This window comes from Zonotrichia leucophrys, chromosome 2 (assembly GCF_028769735.1).
Source record: "Zonotrichia leucophrys gambelii isolate GWCS_2022_RI chromosome 2, RI_Zleu_2.0, whole genome shotgun sequence".
NCBI classification, from domain to species: domain Eukaryota; kingdom Metazoa; phylum Chordata; class Aves; order Passeriformes; family Passerellidae; genus Zonotrichia; species Zonotrichia leucophrys.
The window spans coordinates 20,304,138-20,327,376 of record NC_088171.1 but is presented as its reverse complement, the minus strand read 5'-3'; the positions used below and the strand labels follow the sequence as shown (position 1 = coordinate 20,327,376).

Genomic DNA, 23,239 nt, shown 5'->3' with positions numbered 1-23,239 from the left:
GGGAAGGGAGCTGGGTGGGAGCAAGCCAGGAAGGGAGGATCTCAGTGGCTCTCCTAAAATCTATCAGCAGGCTGCGAGGAGGGAAGAGTTTGGCACTTCGCAGCGAGGCTGGGCTTGTTTTCCCTAGCGGTGATGCCGCTGGACTGAGAGCGGCGCGGCCGCGCGAGTTCGGGGGACGGAGCCCCCCCCCGCCTCCTTCCAGCGCTCCCCAGACCCGGTGCAGCGCCCTCAGCCCCGCGGCTCGTCCCTGCCGCCCCCCTGTATGAGCGCTGCTCCGAGCGCAGGGCGGCTCGGCGCCTGCTAGGGCTGCTCTCCGCCGCCCCCCGGACTTCCCCAGCACCGACGAGGAGCGGCGCGCACCCCGCACCCGGAGAGTTGTCTCGGCAGGCTCCGTGCTATGGCGAAGCTGCGGAGGAGCAAACTAGCCGCCGGATTTCTATTACTTTTCCAGTGCCTGAGCGAGCGCTGCCAGCTCGCCGGCGGGGAGACGCCGAGGCAGAGCCGCGGTAAGCGAGGCCGGTACCTGCCGGGCGGGGCCGGCCCGGGTTCTCCGCCGAGCCCGGGGCAGTCCGGCCGGGGCGGGGTCGGGCCGGGGCTGGGGTCGGGGGCCGGGCCGGCTCCGCAGCCCCCCGGTGTGGGCTCTGCCGGCCGCTCCACGGGCCCGTACCCGGGGAGAGCAAACGCCGTTCGGGGCTGGCTCCCCCTCCACCCGCGAGAGGCCCGGGGTCCCGGTCTCATCCTTTCCTACCCTGGCTTCTCCGGAAAGAGCTCTCTGTGACTTCATTCCTTATTTTAACGAGAATTCGGGACTTTCCTCCTTTAATGAATCTGCCCCGCGATCACTGGGAGCCGGTGCTGTTCCCCAGCCCCTCCGCGGGGTCCCCGAGCCTCCTTCCCAGCCGGGTACGAGACGTGGGGGGCTCACCTCGAGAAGCGGGAAGGGAGGGACGGAGCCCCCCGAGTCCCCGACAGCCTCCCTCCCTCCGCCCGCCCTCCCTGCCGCGCCGGGGGCCCCCAGCTCTGCCGGCAGCGAGCCGTGGAGGGATGGCAAAGTTTCCCTGCAGATCCTGCCTGGGAGAGCTAGCGGGCACTCTCCTCCCCCGCGGAAGTCGGTAGCTTGCAGCCTTCCCTGGAAACTGGGCGCTGGGAGAAGGAGAAAGATAAAGGAAGAAGCCCCAGGCGCTGTGGGACCTGTTCCTTAGGAGCGAGAGGCTCTGTTGACTAACTCTGCTGTGAAGTGTCAGGGTGCTCCTACCAGTCCTTCTCGGAGACACCTGTTAATGCGTGACACACAGCACCTGTAGTGCTTGCTCTTGGGCCACTGTTTGCCACAGCACGGGGTTCCCTTTGGATCACTAAAGCCTCCTGTATCCTGCATTCCTGTGCTGTGGAGGGGAAAGCTGTTAAAGGAAACCTTGGCACATTTGCGGATAGTGGAAAAGGTCGTGGGGTTTGTGTGTCAGGGGACCTTCCTGCAGCAGATTCTGGCTTACAGGTATTTTCAAAAGCTGTGCCTGTGTAGCTGTGGCTGTAGAAATACCAGCTAGATTATTAATAGATGGAACACGCCTATTGGCTTCCCTGGTGCAACAGAACTGCCCCTTTCTCCTTTCCTTAAAGGTTTGATACAAGTGTGAAAAGTTTTGTGGTCACTGTGTAACTGACCCAAACAAGAGAGACTGGGTAGGTTTTTTAATGTCCAGAGAGATTATGCACTAGACAGAGCGGGAGTTTCCCGGGCAGGGGCCCACCACTGAGCTTTGGAATTGCTGAACGACGGGGTAGCTCAGCAGGTTGCTGGGGCTCACATGTCACTTGGGGCCGAAGGGAAAAGCCGGGAGGGAGTTTTCATGTACTGCTGCAAAGCCCATGCTGCTACACTCGGGGCTGTAGGCAACAAATGTTGGTGTTAATGTTAGTTATAAGGGGAGGGGGGAAGTGTAGTGTTGATATTAGAAAAGGAGACTTGCAATCTTCTGTGGTAGTGGACTGAACTCACGAAGTTTATCATCTTTCAGCCAATGTATGAAGCCAATAAGACTGACTAAATGAAGTATAATATATCAGTGGGCAAATAAACACCACACAACCCTGATTTAGGCTATTAAGTTGTAGTAGTCATCAATTTCTGTACCAGGAGGTGCTAAATAGAAGGTTTACCAGTGGATTGCTTATTCATAAATCATTTAATAATGTCTTGTGTCTTCCTGAATGTGTTATGATGTAGGAAGGAGTTTATAATCAGGCAAATATAATTTTGATATTTAATACATTCTAAAGAAAATATAGTAGTTGTTTTCTTTAAGTAGCAAGATGTGCAATCTGAAGTCAGTTTTGACATCTAGATGTTTATAACTTTGGCATCTTTTCCATACTTCTTGATTTAAAAAAAAAATCTATGTCATTACAATAATAATGAAATGTTGTTTTCAAAATCTGAGTTTTATTTCCTTTTTGCTATTTGGGGAAAGAAAAAAAAAAAGGTGTGTTCAATCACACTCACTGTGTTCAATCAGTGAGAAGAGAAAAAAAATCTGTAAAGCCAGAAATTCAACTTCAGGTTTTGTGAGTCAAAATGAAAAAAGGTGCTGTTTCAAGGTTTTACTTTATTTAGCACCTACTGTATCCCTTTGGATCAGCTCAGATAAAGCCTTTAAAGAATTAAATAATAAATATTTGAGGTAGCTGCAAATTCTTAAGGGGATGCTGTTTTTACCTTTTTGTCAAATAGTCACTAACAAACCCCCTTATTGAAAATGAATGGAATACCAGTATCAAGAAATGGAGACATATAGTAAGCCCCGGCAGAGCTGGAGCCGGGGAGGGTTTCTGAGGATGCTCCCAAAGGGATACGCGCTCATTTCAGCAGACGTGGGAAAAAAAAATGCAAAGGCGTTTTTTGCCAGCTCATTAGAATTATCTTACCGCAGAAAATCAAGTCGGACCAATCCAAGTGCAATAATTTTCTAGGCATGCCGGAACTTACCTGGCTGCCCCGGGGGGTTTGCGAGCCCGGGATCGTGCCCGGCTGAGGCTGCGCCGGCCGGAGCGGGGCTGTGCCCGCCAGGGGGCGCAGCGGCGGCCGCGCACCGCCCGGCTCCCTTCCAGCACCGACCGGCCATCCGTCCATCCGTCCATCCATCCATCCATCCATCCATCCATCCATCCATCCATCCATCCATCCATCCATCCATCCATCCATCCATCCATCCGCCCGCCCGCCCGCCCGCCCCCGGGCCCGCACAGAAAGTCCCATTTGATGACAAAAATGCTAAAAATCCAGGATGGATGTTCTTAAACATGAAGTTTGTGTGTATGTGTGTTTTACAGTGGCCAATCAGAATATGACATTAAGTGAAGTGAAGCAGACAGTCTCTTGAAAGCTCACAAAACAATTAAGGCATCCAGTTGTGTGAGTGAGGGCTCGCTGTTGAAGTGCTGCCACAAAGTCTTGAAAGTGTTACATTCTTTTGCAAATGTCATCAGTCAGAATTGGGAGGCTGTTATTGTAATTTTTATTACAATATGTCAAAGTATGTTCCAGAATCCTGATATAATTTATAATCATTGGACTTCTGCTGTCTCCAGACATCAGCATTCACAGGAGGGGTAAAATTATTTTTATAGGATAAATTGCTATTAAGGAGTACCTATCTATCATTTATCTACTGCTGAAATAGTAACATTTCGATATTGCCTGAATTTTACTCTGTTAAAAAAAAATCTGTAATTGAGACTAAACTTCCATCATTGTACTTTAGGACCTTTGGCTTTTATCTTAGAAGTAGCAAAAGAAATACAAGATGAGAAGATGAGATAACATGCATATCAGGTATATTTTCTCTGCATTTAGGTTGTTTTTTTTTTTTTAATACTTGATATGTAAACAAGGACTACTGGGGTAGAGAATCCTAGTGACATTTGAGAGCAAATCCTATTTGCATATCATATGTATTTCACTAAGATTTCTCCCTAAAGTTGTAATCTCTTTTTCTCAACTTTCATACTGCTTCTTCCCCTTTTTTTTGGTCATTTTTGTCTTTGTCATTTCCTCTGAAAAAGTGGTTTGAAATACTGCTCGTAAATAGTGGATAAATTAAGACTATAGTGAGGTTGACTTAGGTCTTAAATTCAGCTTTACAGAAACTCATTTTCACAGTAAGATCAATACTCATAGTTCATTGACAGTTTAAAAATCCCTTGGGAAAAAGTGTTTTTGTTTGGCTCTGAATATTCCTGTTCAGAGTTTATATCCTCATACAGGCACCTAAACTCCAGCAAATACTTGACTCAGATGTTAGGTTTTGTCTGACATGTAACTTGGAGCTGATGATAAATAACAGGGGTACTATCTCTCTACACTGTAAACAAATGTAGTTGAATGAAGAGAAAGTCTTTATAATTTGGAATAGTTTTTTGTCTGGTGAAAAATTTATTAGCAGCACATACAGGCCATTTAAAGCAAAATCTTGTGACATCTACTGCCTTACTGAATACCAGATTCCTCTAAAAATGCAGTTTAGGAGGGCTGTTTCCTTTCAAGGAAGAGACTCCTGAGACCATGAAGGAGGTAGATGAAGAAATGCATAATGTCAGGTGATGAGAGACTTCCTGAGGAGAAGTCACAGACCTTAGTATTTTTCATTAAGGACTTTCTGGCAGATTTTGGTGGAGCAGTGCTGCAGGTCCCCAAACCTGCACAGACCTCAGGAGATGGAGCTTTGGACCTGAAAGTTGTGTTTCCTGCAGGACTGCTATGCAGTGGTGCCTGGACAGTTGGTTTGCTTTGAAGTACACCGAATACAGCTGTCACATGCTCTGTTGAATGCTACTGGTTTTTCTCCATAAAGGAGATAAAAATTTCATATTAAGATAAATAAAAGTATCATTTGACGCTGCTTTTTATAAAAGTCACCGTGGTTTCATTGGACTCTGTGAATTACTGCACAGTTCTGCTGCTTGTAACTCTAAAAGCCCTGGAAAAAAGAAATCTCTGTAACATCCCCAGTTTCAAAACTTACCAAGGCTGCAGTCAGTCTGAGAACACAGCTGGGGTCACTGGCATTTTGCATTCCCAGTGTGGTTCATGCTTCCTAAGGAAAGTGAATACCAATGGAATTTAAGGCAGCTTTGGTTAAGGCAATCTCTCCTGAGGACTCTCTGCAGAGGGAACAAAGGTAATTTGATGGGAGCATTTAGGATCCAGTACAAGGAAATACTGCAAGCCTGCCAGCAGTGTGGAATTATATCCAACTTTTAGGTTTGATGAGGGCTGAGCTGGGAGTGTTAATGCGGTGCAATTGGCAGATGCTGTATTTACTAAACTGGAGAATTGCATAATCACAGCAGGAACAAGAAGAACCTATGAGTTTGCTTTCTATGGAGAAGTATGCAGAGAGGCCATGCTAAGTACACATGAGGATTGTTTTTGGTTGTGGCTTCTCACAAATGAGCACAGAACATTGCCCTAAAGTAACATCTGTGAGTGCTGGGTGCTGTGTCTCATCATGGAACACTTCCTCCGCTTTCTCCTCTTCTTTTTTTTTCATCCAACCAATAAACTTAACTTCAGTTAGCACTCCTTGCAGTCAACATTGAGCAATCAGTTGTGCTAAATGTTTGGGTTTGAAAGAGCTTGTGTGACCTGTTCCTGTCCCTCAACCGAGGGGCAGTGTGTTAGAGTGTGTTTCTGGGCTGGATTTGACCCAACCTTCTGAAACAGACAAATGGAGCAGGTTCTGAGGCCAGATCCAGGGTCAGGCATGGTGCTTGAGCTGAACACACAGATTCAAAAGTAGCATCTAGATGGGATGATCCATCAAAAGAAATGTAAGGATTGATATGATGGCATCAACCATGATAAGATCCCAAGAGTTATATTTTCTTCAGTTTCAAGCACTGCACTTTAAGAAATGTATGGACTAATTGAGGGCTGTCATGTGAAGAAAAAAGGAAAGAACACTGCTATAGAGAAAAAAAGTAAGAGGTGACATGGTAACAATCTTAACTTGTGTAAAAGGCTTCCACAGAGAAGGAACTTGTCTTCAGCAGCAGCTAATGACTGAAATTGCAGTAAAGCAGATTCCTGTATGATAAGGCTAGAGGAACAGCTTATCTATGAGTATTCTTCATCACCGAAACAGGTTAGATAAACATATGTCCAAAATGTCATTCCATCAAAAAAGGCAGCTGTTCCTGCCTTGGAGCAAATAGCTGGACAGTGTGACCTTTCTAGATGTCACCCAGCTATCTGGAATCATTCTGTGTGGATAGCTTTAAGTACACAGGGGCTCGCCTTGAACTCTGCAGCTAGATAAAATACAAGCATGATTCCAGTGCTCCCTTAGCTTGAGGCCTGTGTCTCTCATTTCCTATGATATACATGGCTTTAATATGATTTTAACATACACTTTCTGTGGCTGTAGACGAGTTAAGGACATTTAAAATTCTGCTGTAGTTAGTGTTCTTATGTCATGAAATAAAGCTTTTAAAATCAGATTTTGTTCTTACTTTTTTAGAACTTTTACTTTTTAATATGAAACATTGTCTAGGTTCCATTCTCAGCAGATAATTTTTTTTTTAAGATATTCTCATGGTGACTTTTTTGGTCTTTAGGCAGAATCACTTATCTCATGCCATTTTGTTCAGTGAACAATCCTTGACATGAATAGGAAGAGTTCCACAAAGGGAATATATAAACCTTTCCATTTAACCTTTCTCTGGCAGTGTTTCAAATATATGTTGTGTCAGAGTTGATGCTAGCATCTCCATTCCCTTGCTTTACAGATGTAATTGAACTGTGTCAAAGGGCTGCTTATGTTTCAGGGATGCAATGCCATTTATAGTATTTACTGCAGCTTTCCTTAACTGCTGTCATAGGGCACATTCTCTTGGAAGTTTCAGCTGCATTTAGTAGCAGAATAGGATGCAGTGGTTACCCAGTAATAAGCACTTGAGTTGTATTTAATTTTTTCTTCTATTCATGCATTACCCTTTTTTTCCCCCTTTAGTTGTAATTTACAAACTGCATCTCTGCTGAATAATTGCATCTTCTCACAGGAGTTGCTGCTAGGCTGGTTGTAAAAGGCGAGTATCATCCACTGTAAATTCAGTGTTTTCTTAAGGGTTAAGGTTTGTTCATCACTATGCAGATTCTTCTTTTATGAGTCAGCAGCTGAACCAAAAATCCATTGGAAAATGTAGTTGGCCTCCATAGAGAACTGGAGCTGGCATGAGTCTTTCTTGTGGTAGTTGCTCCATGATATTCTCCAGCTGCATGTTTCTGCTTTCCTGTGTGGGTTAAAAGGGCTCTCCATATGAATTTGCAAGCAAAACAGTGTGCATGTGCAATTCATCCTCAGTCCCCTGGGACAGAAACCCAAGGCCCTCTGTAAGGAACCTCTTTGTGGCAAAACAGGTTTCAGAGTTCCTGGCTCCATCCTCTTTTGTCCCATCCTGCATCTCCTCCTTGCCCTTTCTTGTTTCAGAGATTGTTTCAGAGATTGTTTCCTCCTCACTTGCACTGTTTCAGCAGCTGATGTGGCCAGCCTCTAGGTCAGATGGATCTGATCTGCTCTTGTTAGTCAAGAGGGATTTAAAAGAGAGAGAAACAGAAAAGACTACATTTCAGAAGAGGTAGTGGAGCTGAAAATAAAATTATAAGGAGGATGAGTGTAGTATTTTGAAACCTGTGAGCATTATAAATCCTCTTAGAACAAAATAATAACTCTGGAAAAGTAGAATAGCTGAATTCTGTTCAATACTACCAGGTGTTATGTAGGTTTAGTCAAAAAATGCTCAAAGAAAAAACTAGTTGAAATTGGAAAATTATGTTAAAGCTGGCGTTCTCTTGTCAAGTATTTCACTTGTAAGTGACAAAACAAGTAGTTGTGAGATTGTTGTTTTGATGATGATAAAATATTTCATTTCACATTTTGCATTTGGACCTTTAACTTAGAATTTTTGTATTATATATAAACACAATTAAAAAGCACTTTAATTCAAAGTTTATGTGTTTGTGTACTTACATGTTTTAATTTAATTTCCTACAGCAAGCATTGACTATTCACTTTTAATCTGAATAAGATTAAAATTTGGATGAGGGTGGAAAATTAACTTTCTAGTCATCTCTAATTGAGACTTATTGCTGTTGAGAATTTGTCTATGTAAGCCCTGTAAGAGCAGGCCATTTTATCTTGTAAAAAACTTTCTTTTATTTGATGGCAGGAAAGGTGAGAGTGGCTGAAAAGGACAGTTGTCTTGATCATCCAGTTAGGGTTTGAGGGTTTTGTTTTTTATCATATATTTCTCATTGAGGTTGCTTCTAGGTTAATAAGATATACATGAGGCAACAAAATTAAAAGAGCATATTTTTCAGATTGCAGCTGCTGTAAAGATAATAGATTTATGTTTTACTTGCAGTGAAGATATTTATGGACTAGAAGTTTAGCATTTGGTGTATTGCAGAAACCTGACCTCAATATCAACAAAATTTATCAGTGATTCCTATTTAAACTTATATATACACTGATCTAAATTGTAGTCTCAAACATGAATCACCATTATAGATTGTCATCAATTCTGGTTTCCATTTACTTTTTATTACGTCTGTTATTCATGTTCTTTTTTAAAAAGTATTTATGGATTAAGAATGTGTAATACAATGCTTTTTTAGTTTATTATGCAAACTCTACAAGACTTAATAACTGAAATGTACTGTTGTACACTGTAGGAGTACACAGCTTTTCATGTTTACATTCAGCCACAGAAACCTAAAGAGTTCTTTCCCTATCAAATATCATGCTAAGCAATAGCATAATTGCTTTCAGTTTTCCTAATGTTGATGAATTTTATCCTTCTCAAACCTTTCCTGTAAGCTGTTGAAGACATTTCTATCCTTCCAATGCACAAATGATACAATAACACTAGTAAGTTGTCCTAACAATTTCTTACCTAGGACAGCATAGGTAAGAAGGGATGACAGGTCAGCAAGTATTTCCTTGAAAGGAGCAGCAGTTGTGTCATGGAAGTCTGTTCCACATGCCCCCATGCACCACAGGCCATCAGTAATGTGCTCCACTTTAACAAGCTTTGGCCACATGGTACAATTGCAGCAGACCCAAGTAAAATGTGCCACAGCACGTAACAAGGTCATTGAGTTTGAGTTACTACAGTAGCAAAAATAAAATTCAAGCATGCTTTGTTTGAAGGCTTGTTGGTCTTTATCTGGTTTTGCTTAGCCTGGTTTTTTTTCCATTTATTTTTTGACTTAATATACTTGGCTCTTTCAGTCCCTGGTTTTTTCAGGCAGAATTACATGGACAATGATTGCAGAGTTGGTAACACTGGTTTTGATTCAATTCAGAGCCGTTTTCTAGAATAACATTAATGACCTGCAAAATTATTCTTCTTAGAGAAAACTCGTCAATTTGAATGGAGGAAAGAAACTACCACTGTATTTTGTCAGCCTCTTGAGCTCACCCCACACACCCCAAAGTACCCTGAAAAAGTGCTCAAAAGGAGGAGGCATTATGCTCCACCTCAGCTGAGATGCCTGAGGATTGGCAGTTCTGCCTTTTCATATTGTGTTGTAATTCAAGCTTGGATCCAGTTTGTGTTCTTGATTTTGTTTAATCAAGAACACTGGTGTTGAACCCCTGAGTTTTGATTCCCATCACTTGTCAGCAAGCAGTTTGTATGTTCTACTTCTCCACTGCTGGTTTCAGACCTTACTTGTCTTACAGCTTGCATGCTTGTTCCCAGTATTATAGATATTTATTTTATATTCATAGTTTTCTTATTCTTGGAAATATATTACCTTGTAAAAGTCAGGTAATATCCTAGTTTTATGAGTAAGAAGGTGGTTTTAAAAAGTGACAGCTTTGCCAGAATTAAAGATTCCTTGTTTGTGTATCAAAGTATGAGTTGAATTTTTATGCAACAGCAGATCTTTTGAGTTTCCCCTTGTTTCTTCAAATTCAGGGGTGTAGTTTCTCTCTGCATTCTTATCCTTCAATTCCCTAATCTCAGATTTTAAATCCCAGTCAGACCTCTGATCAAGTAACCTGTCTGTCTGAAAAAAATCCAGATTAGAGTTGACTGAAGGTTCTGATTAGTGCAGAGACCACGAGGCTTAGTCTTGGACCGCTGCAGATTTTGCCCTTTCTGATACTCGCTCTTCAGGGTTTGCATCAGGGTAGGGTTTTTCTCTCAGCTCTTTATACAACACATCCCAAACTGCAGCATTTTATAAACTAGTGTGATAAGTTCTTTTCCTAAACACAAGCATGCCTGAAGGATGGACAAATACTGGGTCAAATTTCTGCCTGTTGGCACTTTGACAACTTGAAAAGACTGTCCAAATCTTTTTGGTTTTGTCATTGAGTTCTTGGAGAGAAGAGAATGATGGTGCTCTACAAACTGTAAAATTATTTTTCCTGTAATTAAACTTTAAAAATAAGAATCCAGATTCAGAAATTGCTAGTTAGAAGAAAGAATTCCAAAGCACTTGGGTTAAAACCCTGCTGACCAAAATACTTTGATTGCTCCAAGAGTTTATCATCCTAAAAAAACAATCGTTGTAAGATGTAAATTATTATTTTGCTTGATAAATATGATAGCAGCCTTTACTGGGACTGTATCTTCATGACCTTTTAAGGAAAAAGATTATTGGCAAAAGATCTATAAGACATGTGTGTATACACCATCCATGTATAATGCTGTGCCTCTGATGCTATAAATCATGCTGAAGTTTCCTGTAGAGTGAGTATCTTGCTGAAAACAGAACTGATAGATCAGCAGACTGGTGCTTTTCAGCATGTGCTGTTTTATCACTGATGTGGGTTTTGTTTGTTCTGCAGAAATAGTGATAAGTTTAAAAAAGCTGTATTTTAAAAAGCTGTTATTCTTATTTTACAAAGTATATGTGTTTCCCTCCTCCCACCTAAGTTTGGAAAGAAATTTACATCATTTAGGTAATAGATCTAGTAGAGCCATCAGTTGGGGGTAAAACCCCAACCAACCAAAAAAAAGCAACAAGAATAATAAAACCAAAGGCGGGGGGGGGGGGGCAGCAGGAATGAGGGGAGGAAGGGGGAGGAGGAGCAAACCACCTGAAAAATAACAAACCAAACCTCAAACAGATTGCACACTTTGGAGCATTTGGAGTTGCATATCTAGGCTTTAGCTATGGAAAACTTCCCTTATTTAGAACTGTGCTTATATGCTTGCTCAACAGTATCATTCTATACAAATGGTGTCCTACAGATGAGTGAACTGAAAAAGATGTAGATGTTTAAGGTTTTCATCTGATCTTGGACTTTGGAATGTAGCTGACCCAGAAGTCCCAGTACATTAGCAACAGAGGCAATAATTTTTGCAGCCTTGTTGCAGATCCTGAAATGTTTTGAGGGGAAAAGGGTCTTTCAGCAGGCAGAAGAGACTGACCTCCCTGTGTAGTTGTAGTGGATAACAGCAGTGAGTAATCTCTTCTAATGCATGTTGCATTGTTCTTTAAGAGCTGGACACTGGGATTTATTTTTTTTTTCCTAATGTGATGTGGAAGACACATTTAGGAGATGCACAAACTAAATATTCACTTAGATTTTATGATTTCTCTCCAAGGGACTGAAATGTGGCCTGAGCTTGAGAAGCAATAGGCACACATGGCTCACATCAAATTTAAGTGTAAACACTTATTCCATGCTGCTTCTTGAATGCAAATTTATGGTTTATTGTCCTGCTTTTTTACACAAAGACATTGCTGTTAGCTTAAAGTCATGACCCAGAGATGTTAGTGAATCACATTTTTATCCCTAAGCTTATATAGATAATAAACTGAAGGTGAAGACTTCAGGATAGGAAGTTATATCCAGCTTTATCTTCAGAAGTTTTCTCTAGTTAGAGCACGTTGTAAAATAAAATTAGTCCTTTCAGGTTTAGCTTTGACCCTCCCATGCCTGTATTTGAATTTTATTATTTTATCCTATTTTGCTGTTTTATGGCACGGCCTAGTGGGGGTGCATACCAAGCCAGCATTCCTTGTGAAACTTAAAAACTCTGTGGCCAGAGAGATTGTCCAGTGTTTGGTTATATTTTCTGCTATCATAATTATTTTTATTGATCATCATAAATCCACTGTAGTTTTAACTTCATCTCTCCCCCTGAGAGTCTGAGACAATTGCTAGTACAGTTGTAGAGCCAGCCAGTTGTCCCTCTCTTTCCAATAATCTTTTTTTGGAGATGTAAGGAAATTTTTAGGTAGAATTCAAATTTGTTTTGAGGTTGGCCATAAAGCAGGAGAAGGCAAAGAGAAAAAAGGTTTAAAATATTTAAATTCAATACAAAAAGAAAAGTAGTTGCTACCCTTGCAAGCCTCAATTTGGCACAGAACCTGAAAATGTGACTGAAGCATGTGCTTGAAGAGAAGTGCATATGTAAAGCCTTCACCAAACAACTTGTGCTAGAACATGCTGGTAGGTGTTGCTAAAATGTTTATAGGGCCTTTTATATGTAGAATTTAATTTAGGGAAAAAGAGGTTATATTCTACCCTTACATGCTTCAACACAGCCACAGTTTACTCCTAAAAGAGCAGCTTGAGCCAATTTGAAATGAGTCTTCAGCCCACAAAGCCTTGCCTCTAATTCTGTAGAGTGCTCAGCAGTGCTCAGTGCATGTCAAGTGTTGCAGTGTGGGATTTTGGTCACAGGACAGCTTGATGCCACTTTCCCACAGGCAGCAAGCATGGCTTGTGTGCTCCCAGGAAGAGAATGAATGAATGGGGGGATTTTTTACCTCATTACTGAAAAGCTACTCTATACCTCAAAGTTGTTCATTATACTCTTTGAAGGCATTTGCGATTTGGAGGCTGAAGGGTTCTGGATGCTTGTTTCTTCATTGATGCTTTTATTTGTATTACTTATTTATAATACATGATAATTTGGTTTGCTTATATCTAAGGGTAAAGCGCATTTGGTTTTAGATATAAAATTGTGATATAAAATTAATGCTTGTGATATAAAATTAATGCTTGAGACTATTGAAATGGTAAAAAAGAGAAGCAAGAAGAGGAGTCCATGAGTTGACTGTGAGAGCTATAAGACTATTTGCTGGGCAGGAATGAAAGACCTGATTCAATTCTCTCTATACATTTTAGCAGCTGTATTAATTCTGTGGGGCTATTCAGCCTGGAAGTCTAGGGAGAGAGATCAAAACATCCACGTGAATTAAAAAAATAGGTTACTTTGAGGACAAATATTCTGCTTCTGTAATTTAAATCTGTAGGGAGCCAGAGAGTGAAGATAGGAAAAGATATATTCAGAAGCTCTGTAGAACTCTATAGAGAAGCTGTGTCCATTTAGATGAAAACGCTGCATTTGCTATTCTAATTTGGTTTCTTTTTCAGTATGAAAAAGTAATTATTAAAAAAATAAAATTTAAATAAAAAGGTACCTTCTCTGATTCTGTTCTCCTGAAAATCACAGAAAGGAAGAAGGAAGTGTCTGTTGCACAGTTTTAGGAATGTTACAAACTTCTAAATTATATAGGACAGGTAAACTAGGAAGGAAAGCTTCCCAACTTTTATCTCCCTGCTATCATCAATGGCTGCCTTGTAAAAAAAATATATGAGGAATGAAAAGACTTTTTGTCTGGGTTTGCTGGGCTATGCTTCTGGGCATTCAGGAGCTTCCTTTTTCATCACAGAACACCTGTTTCAGCCAGGCATCACAGGATGGGGGGAGCAAAGGCCAGGAAGGCAGAGTGGGACCCTTCTGGTCTGTGCCATTTCTTCAAAGGTCCAGTTGTTTCCATGTTTGGTGAACATGTTTTCTGATGGGAAATGAGGGAAAAAAAATGAATAATAGTGATAAAGAAAACTACAGGCTGTTTGCTTGGCCCTGTGGTAATTTCCTGTATCCTTCCAGCTGTACTGTGGCAATAGTGGTTTTAGCTTGTAACTTGGCAGAGTAGCCTCTGACCATCCTTGAAGCAGTCAATCACAGCAGAAAGCACTAAGTTATAACACAAAATATTGCTTCATTGAACATGGCATGGTGAACTTAAAACATGATCTGCTCTCCTTGCACATCCCTCTGCAGCTGTGGGTTGTATTTCCTTTACTTGTTAGCTGACATGGTAGATCACTTACCTGTGTTTGCTGAGTCAAATTGCTCCAGTCTTCAACATTCCCAGGAATCCTAAAACATGTTTCTGATCAGAGGTGCCCATCTTCCTCAAGTTGCTCTTTTTATCAGTACCAAGGCATCTCTGCTGTTACTCACTTTGGGATTTTGATACCCACCTTCCAAGGGAAGTTCATTGACCTATACCCATTCCTGCTGTTTATATTCATCCAGCCAGCTGGCATCTGATGGCCATCCATTCTACATGCTCAATGAAAGCTTCCATGTACATTTCATAATTTAAAATCCTGTCATGTGCTTTTTCTCCCTCATCTCTCTTGGTATTTATGCTGTAATATATTTTACTTACCATTTATGGATTTAAAGTGGATGGATTTGAATTTTGAAATAACTATTTATAATGTTTTCCATAGGTTTCATCACCACCTTTTTTTTTAAAGACTGATGAATTTAGCAATAAAACTGCCACATCTAATATCTATTATTATTTCTTTTCATTTTACCAAAGGAGCACCTGAGTATTGAATGACTTGCCAAGATCACACACAACAAATTTAGTGTAGAAACAAAAAAAAAAATCCCACAGTTTTAGTTTGTGTTTTCATGTTTAACCTTCAAAGCAGACACCATATGCTTTTTAGTGATGGAACTATGAACTTAAAATTGAGTATACAAGAGCTACTCACTAAAACACAAGCCAGTAGCATCTTTACAATTTCTGTCAGAACTCCACCATCCGCCAAGAGCTCTTGAACTTCCATTTAAATATTTGGCAGTCCAAGACTGGTTTTTTACTCTCCCTGTTGCTGCAAGATGGCATTCAAGCTTACTGCAGAGTAGAGCTGCAGTCTCTTAAATTAGGGAATCTGTTTTGCTTCCATGAGAATTCTAACATATGCTTTAAAGGAAAAAAAAAAAACCCCAAACAAATCAACTACAAAATCAAAAACAACACCAAAAAATCCACAAAAAGAATTTCACCAAAATAAAAAGCCTTCCACTCTGGCTGAAGTTATTAATTTAGTTATGGATTGTATTTGCTTGCCATTGTAGATTTTTAAACACTTTTCTGCAATTCTCTTCTCCTTTTTCTCTTCCTTTGACTTTTTAATTTTTCCTTCAGTACTGTGAGCAAGAAGTAGAAATGGAAGTTATATGAGGCCAAAGGAGCAGGCAGAGACCCCCACTGTCCTGGAGTAAAGGTTTGGCAGGGAAGTGGAGGCCTGGAAGGGTCTAGGTTTTCATTCAGCATCTCTTACATCGTTGTGAAGAATATAATGAGGGTTCTAAAAATCTTAGAAGAAAAGAAATCTGGAGAAATGCCATAGCCCTGGGATAGTTACATATACCAAGACCTTTTTACAAATGCTGCCTTCAGATGTTGCTGTTCAGTAAGAGGTCCTTTGCCTCAGTGTGCAAAGGGAAAAGAAAAATTATGTGACTCCCTAATATTTCTTCTGGCCTACATATAAAACATACCTGGTCTTTCTCTAAATTGCACTACATAGTCACAGGCAGCAAAAATTATTAATATTGTAACTGAGCTTGCATTTGGGACCTACCAGCAGCAGAAGTACTCAAAAATTTAAGCTCTGGTATTAGAAGAGTCCTGTATTCTTTAAGATGTGGAATCCAGCACAACAATCTTTGAGATTCTTTCCTTGATGGAAAGATTTTAGAGAGAGTAGTTTATAAATAGAATCACAGAATCCTTCATCACCTCATTTTACCTTGAAAAAGATATGCCAAGTCACCAAAGAGCTGTTCCCAAATAAATAATGGCTAAGAAAAGGCAGCCAAATGTGACCTGTTAATTTTCTTCTGCAATAAATTTATCTGAGCATTTAATCTAATATGAAGACCTCTTGTGATATAAAATTAATGACCTGCATGATTTATTTTTTAAGGTCTGCTATAAATTAGATGCATCAGTTGGATGTTTTGGATTTTTTTTTCTAAAGAACCATTATCTGGTTTGGGAGTTTGATCAAGCCATTGAGTTTAATTATTGTCTCATTTCTGAAAGATATACAATTGCACTAATATTTAGAGCAGATTTCTAGGAAAAAATATGTTAAAAATTTACTAATCCTTTACTTAATAACTTCCATGAGACATATGCTCCATTTAGCTTGGAATGTCTGGTTTTACAACAACCACAATACATTTGGAATGCTCTCCACAAAACTGAGAATATGAAACTTTAATGAATAAGATGAATATAGCTTACAGTTATGCCATGCAATTCTGCAACTGTTATTGTACAGTTCCCTAAGTGCTTAATCTTGGGCATTTACCACTGACGTCAGTGGGAACTAAGTGCCCAAAATCCCCTTAAGCACTTCTAGATGTGTGGTATGTGAGGTTATATTTTGCATTTAGTTTATTTTTGCATGCATTTATTTTCTATTCAGTTTCAAAATAATGCCAGGTAATGTGGGAGTTTTTGCAGCTTAGCAAGCAATCCACTTGGGAGCAAATTGAATTTCTGCCATTTAGTCTTTGAAATCAAAATAGTAAAGATAATAGTCAGTCTTGGGACCGATAGTTTCTGATCAGCAGTCTGTTGTACTCAACAGGACTTCTCAATATGTGTTTCTTGAAGAGCATTTCCCATTGGTTCCTGAAGAGCTCAGCTCTGCTGGTCTGGGAAGCACAGAGCTCTATGTACAAGAGGTTGCCAGGTCTTATGATCCCCTTCAGCTGCTAAATAATTTTTAAAGAAATGTAAACTGTCCCAGCTGTGTAGGAAGGATGCAAAATAAATTAGAAATATTTAGAAGGAGCTGTGGGACATTGTGAATTTACATATTGAAAATACTTGTGAACCCATTTTGACATTCAGTATGTAACCTCTTATAAAAATAGAAAGATAGGAGGGTGTTTGTAGGTACTTGTATCACAGAATCACAGAATATTCTGAGTTGCAAGGGGCCCACAGAGATCACCAAGTCCAGCTCTTAAGTGAACAGCCCATACAGGGGTTGAATCCACAGCCTTGGCATTCTTAGCACCAGGCTCTGACCAACTGAGCTATATATGCATATGTGTAAATGTTGTCATATTTAAAGATACGGCTGCACATCAGTTATACAGTAAATTTTGTTTTCATTCCTTATTTGGGTATCCCTACATTGATAATCACAGTCTTTATAATAAGGATATTACTTTGAATATTTGCTGTGCTTACTTCCCAGAGGTACCATTCCTTTTACTATTCTCAAAGCATATTCCACTCCCAAGTTTTGCTTTCATTTAGTGATGGAATGTCATGTATTAAGGCAATGCAATCTTCTTTATCCTAGTTTAATTACCGTTTTCAGTATTTTGTCATCTTTTTAATACTCAGTACTAATCAAAATCAAAATTCAATAAACTGCAAAGAGCATCTAGTTATTATCTTTTCTCAATATTTACTGTTACCTTTCCACTTTTGACTTCCATTAACAGCTCATACAGTTTCTATTAGTACCTCATAGTGCACTCAAATATAGTGACTATCTAGAGATATCAGGGTTCTTCTGACTGTTTTTTGCTAGTCTTTATACAAGAAACTTCACATGTTGATGATCATTGTGCACAGCTATATCTATGGATGTTAGTCTAAATTTGCTTTCTTTGCTCTGGCAAAAATCCTAGTGGCTTGCGTGGTAATTTGCCTGTTAAGGTTTCACCTGTCCCTGATGGAGAAGCCTGGAGTCCCAGGGGAAGAAGGCAGGTGAAGCTCACAGAGCTCTCCAGGCTGCGAGGATGATGAGCCTGCTCACACAGTGAGTGACCCAGCTCTCGGAGGGGGGGTGACATCTTCTCCCCAAGTCTGTGGCACAATGAAGTAGGGCCTTCCAAGGCTGTTAAACCTGGGGGCTAAAACTCATGTTGAAACAACAGCCAAATCATGTGGTATCAATACTGTAGTAGGTATTTACTGCTTCAAAACTCTCCACAGGCTGCAGGATCAAGTTTCAAGGGGGAAAATCCCCTACTTGCTTATACGTCTAATTAGTTTCTCTGTAGCAGGTGGATACTTTTTGTGTTTGGCATGAGTTATATGCTTATCATATAAAAGAAAATTGAGGAATAAGCTTAAATTGAAACAAGATGATTGGGGTTTACTACTCTTAAAATACTGTTCTTTTATTTGGGGAAGCAGGAACTGAAGAGATTGGGAAAGCCTAATGACTTTTCATGTATAGACCTCATTGGCAGATATGCCTATGTAATTTCCTGCTCTTGAGAGTTTTATGACCTCTTCAGCCCTGAGTTGCTGTCTTTTACTGCAGCCCTCCATCTGCTGAAGAGAATGAATCTTGCAAGAAATAGTTGTAAGAAGAGAAGGAGCTTTGTTGCTCCCCCTTAGCAAACTATTACCAGCTTCTTCAGGATTCTTCATTAGGACACCTGAAGTGATACGTTTTTTAAGAGGGTTTAATTATAGGTCTAGTGAAATGTGAATAAAGAAAGAACTCAGCAGGCCAACAGATGTTGAAGCAAATTATACAAAGTGTTGTTGAAAGAGGAGCCTTTGAAAGCATACATACTCAAAGATCTATTATAATTTATCCAACAGTTAGAGCAAAGACATTCCCTATTGTTTTTACCTCATAATGATAATAGAAATCAAAAACATTCTCAACTGAATATGAGTCCAGGCTGAAACTGTATTTTAATAGGTGGGTTGCTTGTTTTGCAGATGGTTTTGTAAGAAACATGTTTTATTGGTTTTTGTTTTGTTTTTAAAGATGACTGAATCATGAAAATATATTCCTTCTAGGGAAGAAAAAGAAGCTTTTACCTTTTTATCCTTTGATTTTCAGTGTTTCTTCCTAGCAAAAAAAACAAAAAAACAAAAAAACTGTTTTTTTAGATTTGATAGTACGTGACATTTTGCCATGTATTTAATTTGTCAAAATGAGAAAAACAGTGATGCAGGCAATTATACCCATGCTTTAAGGATTTTAAAACAATTATTTTAAAATTTCAGTTACATACTGACTGTGATTTTTCCTTTTTTTTAAATATCTAGGTGACTTTAAAAAGAGAAGGTTATTTCTTTACTGTTTAGTGAAAAGGATTTGTGGTAGATCTTCTTTTACTTTTCTTCCCAAAGTCATTTGTTATGTATCCCATAGAAATTGTCAGTTCAAATAGGGAAAATAGTTACTAACTGAAGAACTGTAATGGACATGGCAAGGCTCTGTGAAGAAGAAAGGAGAAGCAACTTCTCTCCAAGCAAACACAGATTCTCCTAAATTGGCTTTGGGAACTGGTCTTCTTTAGTATTTGGATAATAAAATTGGCATTAAAATGGGAGTATGCTAGTAAATTCTGCTCTTGTGCTGATGATTCTTTTTAGTCTGTGTCAGAGGAGGACTAGTAATTCCTGTAAAAATATAATAAGGAGATGGCAAAGTATGAAAAAGACATGAAATATAGTCAAAATTCTCACATTTGTTAATTGAAACTGAAACCAAAAAACCCTTAACATCTGCCTCCTTAATGGAGAAAACACTGGACCATAAAAATGTGTGATAGATGTGGGAAAAGTGTCTGTGCTACTAAAAGACATGAGAACCATCTTTTTCAGCAATGGGAAACACTTATATAACTGAGCATAAAATATTTCATATAGTTCTGATCATTCATTTGCTACAAAAATTTATTCGAATTGCAAAAGGTGCAGAGGAAGCCCATTTGGGATGAATAGGACAAACAATTCTCTGTGTGGTAGGATAAATTTCTTTAGTCTCTCAAAATAAATCTGGAAGAAGTTGTAATACCTTTCTGTAAATATATTTCAGGAATAAAAAACAGAGAAGAGAAGAGATTTGAGGTAAAGATCAAATAGATATATATTGACCATTAATAAATTTATGCAAATACCAAGATCTATAACCAGTAGAGAATGTGTGTTCTGAATGTGGTTCCCTTTCAAAGTCAAAGAGATTTCTAGTGAGTGCACACCTAAATTTTATGGAATATTAACCTAAATTTTATGAAATATTATATAGGGGATACACATCTGCAGTGTACTAGTGTCATTTATCTGGTGTTACTGCTGCCTAACTTCACCTGCTCCTTTTGAGTCCTGTGCAGTACTGCAGAGGAAAGTGTTTTGTCCCTCTTGGGAGGTAACAAATGAGTCCTTCGACACTGCTCAGTCAGTCTTCCACAGATAACCACCCTTGGGAGCAGTACAAGGGAAGAGTGTTGCCCAAAGTCTGTGGTTGGAGATGTAAGAGAAGTAGACATGTTCCCAGGCAATCCACTTTTCTTGCATGTTCTGGCCTTGCAATTTCCTTTTTGCTGTAACCTGAAAAGACACTTAAATTGTGTGTGCTAGACTCTAAAGCAAGTGCCACAGTTCTGCTGCCTGGAGAGCATCCCAGTGGGCCTTTGTCCAGGAGACTTGGCTTGCAGTTTCACCGACAGTGCTGTCTGTGATCATGGGTTATATCATAACTTTGCTGTTTCTGCTCCAGATCTCCCAGAGAGAGTGGTTTCTTAGCATCACAGTTGTGTGTCTAACCTGCTGGCTTCTGCTCAGCCTTTGTGGCACGATTGTTTTTCTACAGATTTCACTCAAGGTTTTCCCATAATGTTATTATTATAGGTGCTTACATAACCCTGCTGTACTGCCTTGCAGTCTGTCCAAACCTTGCAGCATGAATATCAAGAGGGTGACTGGTCATTGGGTTTTAAAACCACTGTGGCCCCTGTGTAGTGGAGGATTGAAAATGAAGCATCATAGTGCTGTGTTTGAGTCTTTCAAGCATTCCTCTGAAGGGATACAGGTATGCCACACACATCAGAAAACCTGTTCCCTAATCCTGTAATTAATTTGTGCTCAAGCACCATGTTTAGATTATGTTGGCTCCTGGAGATGATGTAATTTCAGTTATGAGACTAATGCAAAGTGTCATGGCAAAGTTGGTGTGATAACAAATAGTAAAATTTTATCATTATTTATTAGTCTTTTAACAAGGAAAACAGCTAAAAGCTAATCCAGTGGGGGACGGGACAGGGACATCACATCTGTGTGTCCCAGCACTCACTGACAGGAGAAGAAGAACCACCTTTGAAAGGACAAATGAGCAGTGCTCTGACATTTGAACTTGAGAAACATAGTGAGAGGTTTCCAGCTCCTTACTCTGTGCCATTCCTCCCTTTTCTGAAATGTCATTTAAGCAAAAGAAAGCAGAAAGACTCCAAATGAGGTTCAGTAGCAAAAAGAATCTTGACAAAGTGGTGGAATTGGTGGCCCAAGTTGCTGCTTCAGAGAGACCAAGAAAGCAAGCTGGTCAGTCTGACAAAGTAGCTGTAACTGGAGATGCTGGGAGGGTACTTTCTTGCTTTTGTCTTCTTGGAGCTTATTTCAGTTTTATGAAATCTGTTTACAGGGGACAAAGAGCACTAAACACCTCTTCCAGAGTCCAGTGTCTCAATGTATTTTTAGTATCCAAGGGATAATACAGCTATACAGGCTAATTAAAAAACTGGAAGACAGATTTAGGAATGTATATATAGCATCATCAAACTAACTCAAGTGTCTGTGGTGGGCAGCTAAGTAAAAGAGTGTCCACTCCTAGGGTTCACTGGGAGTTTGTAACTTCAGTTTTCTGTTGTTAAAACATGAGTATACCTGTATCTTACAAAAAATATGGCTTAAAGACTTCAAGTAATGAAAACTACAACATATAATTTCATCCTACAGTTTTAGGATAGTGGCCAAACCAGTTTTCAGGACTTTAACTTTCAATCCTATTTCTTTCTAGTAGTGTCTTTGTCAAAGAACCTAACAAAAAAAAATGAAATTGTGTGCTTAGTCTCCAACAGATTTTAGAACAGTGTTTCTTTCTTTATGGCTCTTGTCTTCGAGGGTTGTAACAATTTTTAATACATTTGCATGATTTCTATAGCAAGGAAACTTCCAGCCTGCTTTGAATCACAGGGGGAGTGAAATCACAGTTGTGTTGTTTGAGCTCCAGGATTCAGAGAAACTGTTATTTATGTTGCCTGTGTTTCTCCTCACACAAATAAAGACATATGTCCAAAGAGTTTAACAAGAAAGAGAAGGATGGCTAAGGGAGCTTTTTACCCTGACTCATCAGTACCAATTGTACACATTTCTGCATCATGCAAAGAGAAACTGTAAGAGCTCCTCTGCCCTAAGCGCTCCCAGAAAAGGCAAGGTTGCAGCAGTTGTTTTAAATACAATTGTGGTTTAGGAATTGATTTTTGGTAGTCTCTCATTATTATAAATACAATTTCTTTACTGCATATCAAAAAATGTCAGGTCATGGGAACACCTGAGAGAAAACCAAAATTGCCATTCTGTGTGAGTTTGCTATTGAATTCTTTCTTTTGCTTCTGACTTGGTTTTTTTCATTGGTTCACTGAAGCACTGATTAGATGTACAGTATCATATCCCATGCAGCTATTAGCATCCAAGCACTGATTATAGGGCAGCAGATGTCACAAAAAACCATTATGGTAATAAGGACATGCATTTAGCAGCCAAATTTTACTATGGCTGGAAACTTCCTCTTTGTGAGGAGCAAGTGCTGCACTGGCATTAGTTTAATGTACTCTTCAAAGTGATTTTTATCAGTAATTGGAGAAAATAGGAGTGTAAACTTTTAGATTTTCTTTGGTGATGTTGGAATATATATCTCTTGCTCCAGTGTAAAGATTGAGTAAGCAATAAATTCACTCTGGTACAATGTTCAGGCTTTTTCAATGTAGCTGATAACAGCCTTGTATCCCTGCCTTCATGAACCAAGCTTTACCATGCAACTGACTCCAAAATTAAATGCCACAAGGCTCAAGAAATCATGGGATTTGTTAAGAAATAATAATACTGGCTCTCTTTATTTGCTTATATAATTTCCAAGTTGTCCAGGCTAATTTCTTTTCTCCCTGAGAAACCACAGTAAAAGCCACAATCTTTATTCAGTGGCAGGAGTTCTGTAATTGGTCTTTTAAAAAATGAAGTATGTGGGAACTAATGGCACTTATCTGTGAGTGCCCAGTAGTATATTAAACCTATTTAATTTCTTGCCATTGTTTGGCCTCCTTTGCTCTCTAGGTCTTGGAATGG

General features: G+C 39.7%; 1 protein-coding gene across 1 annotated transcript in view; it reads left to right on the top strand.

Annotated features, from left to right (window-relative positions):
• Positions 1-128: 128 nt before the first annotated feature.
• Positions 129-23,239, top strand: part of PLXDC2 (plexin domain containing 2) — a 259,049-nt gene continuing 235,938 nt past the window's right edge. The window contains exon 1 of the mRNA XM_064704157.1: positions 129-506. Within this exon, the coding sequence (XP_064560227.1) occupies positions 398-506 (109 nt within the window). The 5' untranslated portion in view covers positions 129-397. The remainder of the gene's footprint in view (positions 507-23,239) is intronic.